We start from the raw sequence: 11,930 nt of genomic DNA on the forward strand, positions 1-11,930 counted from the left end.
CCACTCCCCACAGTTCTGTTTCAAACTTGCTGAGGGTCTCTTTCCTTTAACTGCCTTTCACTGAATGGAAGAGAGGATCTTTCCTGTTTTAGTTCACGTTAATCCCTAACTAATCACATACTGGTTTCACTGTCAGAAATATTGTGTTGAGGGCCCTACAAAGACACTCTGAGCATGGAATTACTCCTGCATTGTACATTTCTTATTTTAAAGGAAGGACACCTTTTTAATTTTCAGTTGTGATCATGTAGAAAACATAAAATATCTGAAACTTCTATTTTATAGATAGTATTTTAATTTCAAGATGTAAAATACAAAACCCCTAGAAGCAATCTTAAGGATATTTCCACAAAGACTTTTTTAATGGTTTCATTTTTATATTGCAAGTTTGTTACCTTGGAAAATGCAAATATATACCATCATGAATTGTAATATGGGACATACAAAGACTCCTTCATGTAGCATAAAAGGATTGTGATCAAATAATCAAATAATTTAATGCAGCAAAGGTTAGTTTAAAAAGTATCCAAGTATGTATTCCAGACATAGACAGCAGATGTTGATTTACAGCTGGACCTGTGATGGAAGGCATCTTCTGCCATTATCCCTGTAATGAGGAAGAGAAAGAGAATTGCTGCCGGCATGTGCATTTAAGCTTGGTGGTATTAAACTGAACTGACATTCAACACATGCCCTTCACCTGCATCTGTCCTGTCCCTCTGCAAGTTGTTTGGAAGTCCAGCTCTAACCAGCTCTTTACAGTACAGGGCAGGCAAGGAAAAAATGCAGGAAAGTCCCCTAGGAAGTGACTCCCTCCTTAGCCTAAACCCACTGACCAAAACTCGAGAGACACCAATGATATGCATCATATTATGCAGAAGAAAAGAGAACTTCTATGGTTTTAGGGTACAGAACTGAGAACAGAAGCCCAAGTTAAAACTGACACTTTTCCAGTTTTCCTCTGTTTCCCCAAATCTGAGCTTGGTAAGGCCAATTCCAATGAAGTCAAGTTTGGGTTAGGTCTTTGTACTCTCTGTGCCTTTGTACCTGCAAGGCAGGATTGATAGCAAATCTTTTGGCTAGGGATATGACATGTGACAATAGCCTCGTGATTGATGTAAGTAAAAAAACCAGATTTTTCATATCAGCTAGTAGAGATAATTCTTGCATTTTGGCCCGTGGGAACTCATGACATTTGATAACTGATTTCTTTTTAAAAACACTACACTGAAGAGTGTCCATGAAAAGGGGACAGGCTCATTTTAGTTATTCCATCAGATCAATTCCTGAGCAGAAAAGGCTGGCAGAGCTTGCAGGAGAATTGCATGTTAATAAAGTTGGAGGTCACTCATTTTTCTAGTTAATTATTACTTGACAGAAATGCATTTATGAAAGCCATGCTACGTATAACTATTTAACTATACTATGTACAGCTGTTTAAAGAAAGGGAAGAAGCAGATATTTCTGAGGCCAGTGCCAGCATGCAAATAATTATCTATCCCATTCCTATAATCATCTTGGCCTTATCATTCTTACCTGGTGTGCATCTGAGATTGTGTAAGTATTCCAGGTAATACTGTCATGTGGGATGGCAGTTTCTATGCCACACTTTTTCTCTACTTTTGGAGAGTATCTGTCTTTGGTGAGGGGAAAGATCTTGACTTCCAGAGTCATCTCCAGTTTCAGACAGTGACTTACCTGTCTCAGAGGTGCAGCCCTGTCACTGCAGCACGGTACATTGCCTGCTGCTGTAGGCGCTGTTGTGGTCCAGCATTGGCATGTACATTTTAGCCACAATGCAGTAGCTGACTCCAGGCCTCAAATCTTCTATTTTAATTACCTTGTCTTTCCCTTCATACACCAGGACCCTGTGTTGCTTCATACAGAGTGGAGAAAGAAGAGCCAATCAAGCATGTTTCCCTAGCAAGTGTGTCTGAGAGTAAAGTTCAATGAGAACAGAGGATGCAGAACAGCACATGAACTTACACAAACTCAACAGCATTAATAACTTATTTATGCTTTTAAAAGAAAATTCCCTTCCCCCTCCCCCCCCCCCCGATTCCTCTCCAGTACCAATTTTTTAAACTAGGTAATGGATTATGAAGTATTAAGTTGATGGAAAATAATACAGGGAGGAATTACAAATCAGTTCAATCAAATTCAATTCCTGAAAGATAAGCCTACTTGTTTTCAAACACTTGCACAGTCATTGCTGCTCTCACAATCCCAGAAGACTCTTTCAACAGCAAAACAAATAGGGTGTGCCCACACTTTTCTGGCTATTCAATGGTAAAGGGTTCATATCTGAATATGCTCTTACCTCATCTAGCAAGTTGTTAATTATGAAGACTTGATACAGCAGATCATAATAGTTTGTCATTGGTATTTTGCTGCCTCTCTTCCTTCTATAAGGAGAACGCGGAGCCTGGAGCTTTACTGTTATGGATTTGTTGCTATGAACCACAGTGACCATTGGAGGTCCTATCATAGCTATGGAAAAAAAACCCAAAGCTATAAACACAATTATAGGTTATGAATAATATTTGCAAGAATGCAATTTGAATCCTTTCAACAAATGCTCATGGTACCAACAGTATATTATGGTGTACTTACTCCTCAAGTGACACTTTGTAAATTCTTGCTTCTTGGTGTTTATTTGGTTTGGTTATTGTTATTTTGGAGGTGACATTTCCTGTGTTTGTAAATCTATCTTTGAGCCAAGCTTTTTGAAATTCCTTAGAGCCGATGTTGCTATGTGCTGACTGGTCAAGAAAAATTCCAAAATTGCCCTGATTTTCTTTTTCCCTCGTATTTGTCTTTGTGCTTTCTGCACAAAACATCCAGCTAAACCATTTCAGCTGTGCCAAGGATGCAGTTTATGTCATCACTTTCAAATATTTTGGAATCAGCTTGGTTAAACACAGCTAAGGCTTGAAGCCTATGCCTGCGTATATGTGTGTGCAGCACCAGCAGTGTGGGGACACGGGACAGCAGCTGCCACACAAATCCCTCCAAGAGGAGGAGGAGGTGGCACAGGGCAAGATGTTCTGGTTTTGCTACAAGGCACTTTATGTCAAAGCTTGTGGTTTCATCTGTGCAGGAGGCTCAAGGTAATTTGCACTTCGGGGCTGTGGAGTGACCCACGCTGGCAATTTGATTTGGCATTGGCCAGTGAGGGAAAACAGGTTAATTCATGGTGAACTTGCTGGTAGGTAGACTGCTATTGTTCATTGTGGGCAGTCCTCCATTTCTAACATACTGTGGCACTATAATGACAGTGCTAGCCAAAAGCTTTGCACATGTCCTTTCTGTGTCCTTTCCTGCAGTCGGAATAACACATAAATGTGACAAGAATAGTGGCCACACACCACACAGCTCTGTTCTCTCTTCTCCCCACAAGGAAAAAATGCTTCCTTTTTTATTGTCTTGAGTCCTGTCTTTCCAGCAGCTCCAAAAATGCCTAAAAATTATTTGTGTACTTCCATGCCCAGAGGAAGAGCTCGAATTAAAGGGATTTTTTGATCTTCTAATTACTGGTAAATGGCTGTTTAGCCATAATCGCTTGGCTTTCAAGTGTGTGGAGAACTACTCTGGCACAACAGTTCACCGGAGAGCTATTACTCACTTCTTTACACACAGCTTTGTGGCTAGAAAAGGATAACTCATGTTTGCAAGTTGTGAGCAGAAATGATGTGTTTCGTGCCATGGAAGACCAAACTCCTTCCAGGAAAGTGTTTGCACTTACTTTCTCTCCAAGGAGTGAATCTGCAGCTGAGGCTCCAGCTGGAGTAGACACCAGCCAGGGCTGCCCTCACTCTGCTGTAGTAAGGCTCCTGGATGTCAGAGGTCTCATGTGTTAGGTCACAGACATGGCTTGAAATCCCCCAGCACTCATCTTTGTTTTGCCACGTGCTCTGCCCATACCTGTGGAGAAGGAGGAGGAAGGATGTAAACTTTAGGGATCACTGCCTGTGTCCATGCAGATTCTCAGCCATCTGTTTTACTCTTGTGGCACTGACAAGTATCCTGCCATGGAAATTAACTGCCTTCAGTTTGATAACAAGGAAGGTTGATTTCATGGGTGCTTGGGAGCTACTGGTTTCTGTCTTTTCTGAAAGAAATCTAAAGCAGAGACAGGGTCACCAGCCCTGTCAGAAGCTGTCTCTTAGCTGCCCCATGGGAGAGGTGGGCAAGCTGTGGCTCAGCCAGTGTGCTCACTGGTGGGCAGAATGCTGGCTTTCACTAAACTGTTCCTCAAGGGCAATAATCATTTCAGGCAATCACCAGTGTGCCAAGGATGGGAGCAGACCCTGGAGACCAGCCCCTAATGTTGCCTCAATCTTTCCAAGCAAGGCACCCTGAGACAGTGCTGTGGGCAAGGTAGGCCACTGATATGCATTTAATGTTCTATTATAGAATAACTTGACCTACCCAGACCTGCTTGAGGCAGGTGGCTGGACCCAGTGGCTTTCAGAGGTCCCCTGCAAACTACATTTTCCTTCAAATCCTTGGTGCAATGAGGGTGCAGAGCATGGTGCTTACTCCTTGCCTGCCTTGTGCTGCTTGACTGCTCCTTATGGGATTGGTAAGTGCAGAAACAACTGAGAGCTGGCAGCCAAGCAGGACATGACTGCTGCCCTGGAATGAGAACCTCCTGCCACCTGAGAAATCATTTTATGCCCAGCAGGGCTGAGCCCCAGCCCAGTGGGAGGCGCTGGTACTTACACTTTGTACTGCACAAAGTAGAGCGCATCTCTGGCCTCTCTGGCCCACCCAGGCTGCCAATGCAAAGTGGTGTTGAAATTTAACGAATGGAACTCTACCTTCTGTGGCTTAATCGAATCTTGCAGGTCTTGGTTTCCCAAAACTAAAAGCGCTGCAGATAAGAAGGAATAATAACATAAGGGGTTTGTCACAGACACGCTCCTCCATGCTGGAATCAGAGGGTATTGCTACAGACCATGTTGCTTCATGACTAGCAGACCACAGGGAAATTAAATCTCCTGGATCTCACATTCTAAACTTTCCAAGTCACGAAGTCGAGCAGTTGCAAAAGAAACACAGTTAGAACTATGAAAGGAATACTTTTATGTGGTCTGAGTGTTTGAGGTGGGAGTTTTTGCTGTTTGTTTTGGGTTTGTTTGTTCATTCATTGTTATTTTGTTTTCCTTTTTTCCTTTTATGTTGGTTTATTGGTATATTTTTCCTTAGTGAGTTTGCTGCTGTGAAAGATGCCCGATGATCATCCCAGGAAACAAACCCTTCAAATCTCTTCACAGAATCTGCAGTGAGCATCCCCATCAATACTTAAAAGTCAAGTGCTCTTTCTTGCTTTACTCCACAGCTCAGCTTTAAACTGAAGAGATTATAGCTCTTTTAACTGTTACCACAGTCGTGTTTACCAGCTCCTGCCTAATAAACAACCACCTGAAATTCACTTCTTTTCTTGTCTGTAGCACTGGAAAAGCTGTCTGACAATTTTCAAGATCATCTATTTTCAAGCTGCTATATTACTTATAACAGGTTCAGTTAACAACCTCTCTGAATCATTCAAACCCTAATATTTTTGTGGGTTTTGCAACCCAGATGACAGCAGCTTTTAACCTGGCAGAGCACAGAATCAGATAAGACTTGTACTGGCTGAACTAAAACTGGTAATACAGCCATGAAAAAATCTAACAGCTAACACGATCATTTTATCTCCATTTCAGAACCTGGAATGATAAAATAACAAACTAATTTGAAAGTGACTAGCTTTTGAAACCCACCAAAAGATACAGAGATTTCTTAACTCATCCAAAAAATTCAATAACAAGCCCTGTCCTTCCACTCCCCCTTGCCTTCCCACATAGGAAAATAGCAAAAAGCCCTTACTTACAAGTTGTCTCATCCTGAAGCAGGTGCATCAGTAAGCAGAGGAAGGAAAGCATGATCCTCCTCATGCTTAGGAGTGCAGCTCCATGACTGAAAAGCACCTCTCTTCCTCTTGGGCATGTCCTATGAGGAAGTAATTGTTAAGCACTCCAGAGTTCCCCTTATTTTCAGTGGTTTCCAAATTCCCCGGTTTGGCTTTGGTTTAATTTAACTGCAAAACATATGAGTAGCTCTAAATTAAACATGAGCAATTGTTCTTTCTTGGCAGCTGTGGTCATGCAGAGTTTGGAACTAATTATGAACCAAGCCATTATGAAAAAGGTCCTTTTTTTAACACACTAATTCCCAGATGATGTCTGCCAAAATTGCTTTACCCCATAAATTTATCACAGAAGTTTTCTTGCTTGCCATGTTAAGATTTTTAATATTTTATTTATTTATTTATTTTTATTTATTTATTTACTTTCAGCTCACTAGTTGCTCAGAGCTGAAGAACACAAGAAATTTTGCTCTGAAGATATAAAAGACCTACCCATGGGATGCGCTTTGGGTTTGATGGACTGCCTCTGGGCCAAAAGCAAGAGCTGGAGTTTGCAGATGTGCTGGTGGCAGGACATCATCTAGGGGGCTGTCACTGGAGGAATGAGGGGCTGTGAAATCACTTCTGGCTGTTGAACAGCATGTTCATCCCATGCTGGCTGCCGGGGAGATGCTGGGATGCTGGGGAAATTGCAGGACAGACAGCCTCCAGACTGGAATTAGGAAGATAAGCCCAGCCCACAGGGCAAAGTGCCACTCTGGGTTGGACTTTCAGACTGCTGGGAATCGTATGCCCCAACTGGTGCAGGTGTGCTGCACACCGCCTGCACAAATATTGGCATTTGTCGGTGTTATCCTCTGCATCCTGCCTGCCCAACGTGTCCAACCCTACAAGCTTGACCCCAGGGCTGGGGATGCTGGGGCTCTCCGTTGAAAAAAATCTCACTTTGTTCTTGCAAATGCTTTAATGCAGTCTGCCAGGTGGGAGAGGAGTTTTGTGCTCCTGGGATGTGTGGAAAGCTCAGACAATTCTGTTGCTGGTGGGGAACGCCGTGCTGCTGCCTAGGCTTGCCCCTCTCTCTTCCGTCCCCAAAAGCTCCCCGATGCTGACACCCACTGGTACTTCACTGCTCATGCACTAGTGCAACTAAGCACAAGTCAGGACGCTTTCTCTTTCTGCAAACTCATGATGATAAGCAGGAGGAGAAAAATGCTAATTTTGTAAGACTTAGCGCAGCCCTGTGTAACAGCTTTCACAAAAGGAGTAATGGATGTGAAGACTACCTGTCTACTAACAAATAATTGTCATGAAATCATCTTTACTTGGGAAAATGTGGAAACAGAAGACTTGTCAGGTCAAAAAAAGTGCAAGTTCTGGTTCGAATGAACTTATTTGAAGGCCACCAGTTATATTGAACAAACTGAGCAACATCTAGTCAAGAAGCTGATTTTGGTCAGATAGATGGGCACAGGGTCTCAGTGCAGCTGATCACCTATATCTCATTATACTAGCACCAAACCTGCCCCATATATAGTAGAATGCTAACTGTGTAGCTTTGAATAATGAATTAGTCAAACCAATTAAGGGAATTAAAGAACTGAGAAAAAATGAAGAAGAAAAACCCCACCAAATTGCAGGCAGGAGTCAGAAATTCTATCTCCAGCTGCAGATTTTTTTTAAAAATTAATAGTTTATTTACTTTAAATAGTTCCCCACGCCAAATTCAATAAGTATTTCATCATGCTATATGAGCTCAAGTACGGGAATAGGGAACTTTTACAAACCAATCACTAGACTGAAAAGTCATCAGCGTTTAGTCACAGGTCATGTATTTATTTACTCGAATTGTACACACCTTCCCATATCCCAAGAAGCAGCCCATTGCCAGGAGCTGAAGTGTGGACCTTTGTCAAAGTTCCTTTTGATGGTGGTTCCTCCTAGGAAAGCAGAGCTGAGGGCCAGACTGCCAGCACCAGCGGGTTTTGCTCGGAAAGGGCTGCTGTGTGCTGTGGTGAGAGAAATGCCTGTCACATGGGTGCTGGAAAACACCCAGCGTTTCCTGCGCACGGCACTGCGATAGCGCTTTATCTGCAGCTGGGCTGTGCTCTGCGCTGACTCCTCACACACTTTCTGCTGTCATTGAAACAGCCGCTATGGCAATAGCCGCCTATTGGCACCTGTGCTACTCATCGGCCTCGGTCCCACTGCTTCAGGGCTTTGTGGGGTACAAATCAGCACAGCCACAAGGAGCAGCTGCACGCACACACGTGCGCAGACATGTACACGTATGTCTGGAGTCTCACAGAATACCTATATAGTGTATATACAATGTATTTGCAGTGTATATAGCACATTTCAAAAAGTACACTATCAAGGAGCACAGGATGATGCAGGCTGCAATGCTGTTTAAAAATGAGAACTGCTATAAACAATATTAAAGCTACTCTGAACAGTGCTTTATGAAGAAATGGAAAGTTGAAGTGTATTACTTAGCCCAGGAGAATCCACATAAGTAGTTATGCTACTAGCTCATCCTAGCTTACACTACAGCATGTTTCTGATCCAAACCATTGTGAAACAGCAGAATTGATATTTTTGTGACCCAACATAAAAAAAACATGGGTATGAGATTTTTTTCCATTGCTGGAATAGAAACCTATCTGAATGCTGTGTAAACAGCTTGCTTTCTTTTGAGGATACATTATTGCTACACAGAGGTAAAAGTCAAGTATTTTTGCTGAAAGCTGCTTGACCCATTTCATTTGAAAGGACCACCTCCTTGTTACTCTTTTTTATTCTTGTGCCCTTGAAAGAGTTGTTTCCCATACATAAGAGGGGGACATGCAACCCTGAAAATGCTACTGCAGCACAACCTTTGGGTTTTCAGATGTGAGTCTGACATTTGCAGTGGATGTCAGGGTGGGTTTTGCTTACATGCCTGAGGATGTGGGAGGATGAAGAAAGCATACCCAAAGCATGCAGGGAATACTTCTAGCAACTGCCAGAGGCAAGGCAATTCTCTCTCATGTGTGGCATTTCACACAAAAATAAAAAAATGTGAGTGGTTCGTGTTACTCTAAAGACTATTTGCAATTGGAGCCACAGTTTTCAGTCTTTTCTAAAGAGCCAGTGTGGACTCAGAGGAAAACCTGTCTTGGGAGGGGACTCTGGAGGTCATCTTGTCCAGCCTCAGCGCAGGGATAGTGACAATTTCATTCCACAGTTAGCCACCTTTAACATGAATTTCCTCCTGCAAATCCTAGTGGGATTCCTCTGCTGCAATTTATGACATGCTTTTTGTGCTTTTACTGTGCTTTTACTTCAGATAAAAGTCTGCCATTTCTGCAGATGCTACAGTTTGCTGTAGTTGGCAATGAGATTTCTCCCGAGTGCCACCCCTCCTGGCTGAAGGGATCCAGCTCCCTCAGCTTCTTCTGGTATGTCACATGCAACAGGACAGCCCTTTGCCAGCTCAGTGGGGACTGGAAAGTGAATCACTACACTGCATACAAAAATAAAAATGAAAGCAAAGAAAACCCCCACAGGCAGGCAGGAGGGACTTTTTGGATCTTTCTTCCCTGCTCTGTAGGGAAGAGACATTGCATCACACGAGTTCTTACAGAGAAGTTTCTGAGGAAGCAACGCAGACTTTCACTGCACAGTGTGTGCCTTCCCTGCTTCCTGCACACAAACCTCATCCTCACTGTTAAACAGCTTGGGCCAACATTTTAAAGATTTTTAACTGCATTAAAAATTCCAATGCTGTAGCTGCATCTACCTAGGGAGACTTTTGACCATAATAAAGATGAAGATCTTCTGAAGGCTCAAAAGTAGTGAGTCATCATTTGCACATGAAGTATTTATTTAACCATGGGCAACACACTGAACTGACCGGGAAGTTAGTAACCAGCACTAACATTCATTAAGAACTGAAATTAATACAGACCTCAAGATAGCTCCAAGTCTTTCATTTAAATGACAAGTTCCCTTAAAATTCTCTGGTTTTCTCCCTTGAAAAGCCATAGAATTATATTTTTTCCACCACTAAGGAGTGCTGTAGCTTGTTTAAGCCCATTAAGACACACATTTTAGGTGGTGGATCCCTCACCAAATCATCTGCAGACAAAATCTACCAACTTGGAGACACGTGAAATTAATATTCCAGAATTTTTTGGTTTTTCTTAGGTAATCTTCATAGCACAGTAAAGGTGCCAAGTGCTCACTCAGCCAACAGAACCCACAGATAAAACTGGAGAGGTACAGCACAAGCATTGCTCATGCTTTCTTGGTCCACCTACTAAAGTAAAGAAAGGCTTAGTTCTGGTAGTGCCAATGCTCTCTGACACACTGCCACCAGAGGCAACTACTATATTGGTAGAATATGACCCACACGCTGATTTTTTTTTTTTTTTTTTTTTTTTTTTTTGCAGGGAGTGGTTTGAAGCCTCTGCATCTAATCACCAAGTCCAGACCACACTGGGCTGACTCAGCACATGGCACAAGAAGGGCAAGGGGTTGGCAGGCCTGCACTTGGGAAAAGACACGCAGAACTGGGATGTCTGCCCTCATATTCGTCATCAAAAACTGCGCTGCAGAAGGAGCAAACGCTTCTGGTAACTACTTTGGACAATAAAATCTGGAAAGATGCAAGTTCCAAAGGTTTCCCTGGCCAATGGAAAAAAAAATACAAGGAAGAAAAAAGAGAATCTGCCTTTCACTCATCTCTTCTGCAAGGAGAAATTTGCAAGTATCACACTTTCTAGCCTGTGGCTTAGTTCTGAGATTGTTTTTTGAATTCTCAGTATCATTCTCCATCATCCAAGAAATGCAAACTCTAGACCAAGAAGTCCATTCTTACAATGATCTTCACCACCACGGTCTCCAAATACCTACTGTATTTGTATGTACACTGTTTTACAAGCCTTTTTTGTTTTCCTGAATAAATAGTGTTGCAGATCTTGTGTGGATAGTCCCTAAGCATTCAGGAATCAGTGTTCTGAGCTTTTCAGGACAGGACCCTTCACACCTAACTGGTTTTCACACTTTTCAGAGGTGTTAGTTTCGAGTCTACTGCAACATGACTGTTTAACCAATAAGATCACTCTGTGATTCTTGAAGACAAAAAAGGTTTGTTCCATATTAGTCTTAAATGAAGTTTGGTGTATCTCTCTGTTTGGTAGTTTCGCTGCACACCCTGAAGCAATTGAAAAATTAATTCTTTGTAATTTGCCATCCAAATTCACAGTCCTTTATTCCAATTTCTAGTCAGATTTGGGGGGGTGAGTATGAATTAGTACTGTATTAAAAGCTGATACAAGGCCAGACTGATACTTGAGATGAAGCCACATGGCATAGATGCTCTCTACCTCCTTGCTACCACTGCCCTCTAGCCATTCAGACAAGCTTTTGCAACCCTTCCTTCCTTGCTATAATTTATCTCACACTTGATCACATTTGCAGGAGGAGGTTAGCAGAGGCCTCAACTCTCCCAAACCTGGTAGCAGAAAGCACACAACAGTACATACAGTTCCTGTCTTCTGGAATGGAACTGCACATGCCCTCCTGCTATTAACTGAGCTGCTATAAACTTAGATGTGCCACAAAACATAACACAACACAGTTGTGTCCAGAAAGAAAACAAAGTGTATTTATTTTTGTTCTTTTCGCTCTGTATTTTCAGTCTGAAAGGATTGTATTCACTCTTTTTTGAAAAGGCATTTTTGAAGGGATGTTGAGTCTGAGTTTGTTTTTCAAGTGATGTTGGCATAGAAAAAAAAGCTGTATCAGAGTCAATACTCATACTGCTGTACTGTGAACATTGCAAGGATGTGACAACTGCAGGATTAATTTTGCAGGACACATAGCAAGCTGGCAGGCAGAACCTCTTGGTTTGCCTGCTCATTGTTTGCTCTGCTTGTAATGCTTTTCCTCCTTCAAGCTGTGGCTAGACAGCAGAAATTAAAACATCACACAAATAAGACTTCTATGATCTTTAAACTTCTAATGAACAGCAGTA

At 42.3% G+C, this 11,930-nt stretch overlaps 1 protein-coding gene across 2 annotated transcripts; it reads right to left on the reverse strand.

Moving 5' to 3' along the window:
* Positions 1-272: 272 nt before the first annotated feature.
* Positions 273-7,921, reverse strand: IL22RA2 (interleukin 22 receptor subunit alpha 2). 2 transcript variants are annotated; one of them, XM_059468595.1, is made up of 7 exons: positions 7,770-7,921; positions 5,879-6,085; positions 4,726-4,876; positions 3,746-3,924; positions 2,321-2,490; positions 1,699-1,876; positions 273-607 (listed from the first exon to the last, which is right to left on the reverse strand). In XM_059468595.1, exons 2-6 carry the CDS (start codon positions 5,940-5,942, stop codon positions 1,721-1,723), a joined length of 720 nt encoding a protein of 239 aa, XP_059324578.1. In that variant the 5' UTR covers positions 5,943-6,085; positions 7,770-7,921; the 3' UTR covers positions 273-607; positions 1,699-1,720. The 2 variants fall into 2 exon arrangements, with proteins under 2 accessions (XP_059324578.1, XP_059324577.1); XM_059468594.1 differs by having other exon boundaries at positions 5,879-5,997; positions 7,770-7,834.
* Between the last annotated feature and the right edge of the window lie 4,009 nt (positions 7,922-11,930).

Source organism: Ammospiza nelsoni, chromosome 3 (genome assembly GCF_027579445.1).
Source record: "Ammospiza nelsoni isolate bAmmNel1 chromosome 3, bAmmNel1.pri, whole genome shotgun sequence".
In the NCBI taxonomy this organism is placed as follows: Eukaryota; Metazoa; Chordata; class Aves; order Passeriformes; family Passerellidae; genus Ammospiza; species Ammospiza nelsoni.

Coding starts and splice junctions, on each gene's coding strand:
- IL22RA2 (XM_059468594.1), bottom strand. Junction 4,877..5,878: donor GCTTCAGGATGAGACAACTT/GTAAGTAAGGGC, acceptor TCTTATCTGCAG/CGCTTTTAGTTTTGGGAAAC. Junction 3,925..4,725: donor TACTTTGTGCAGTACAAAGT/GTAAGTACCAGC, acceptor CCTTCTCCACAG/GTATGGGCAGAGCACGTGGC.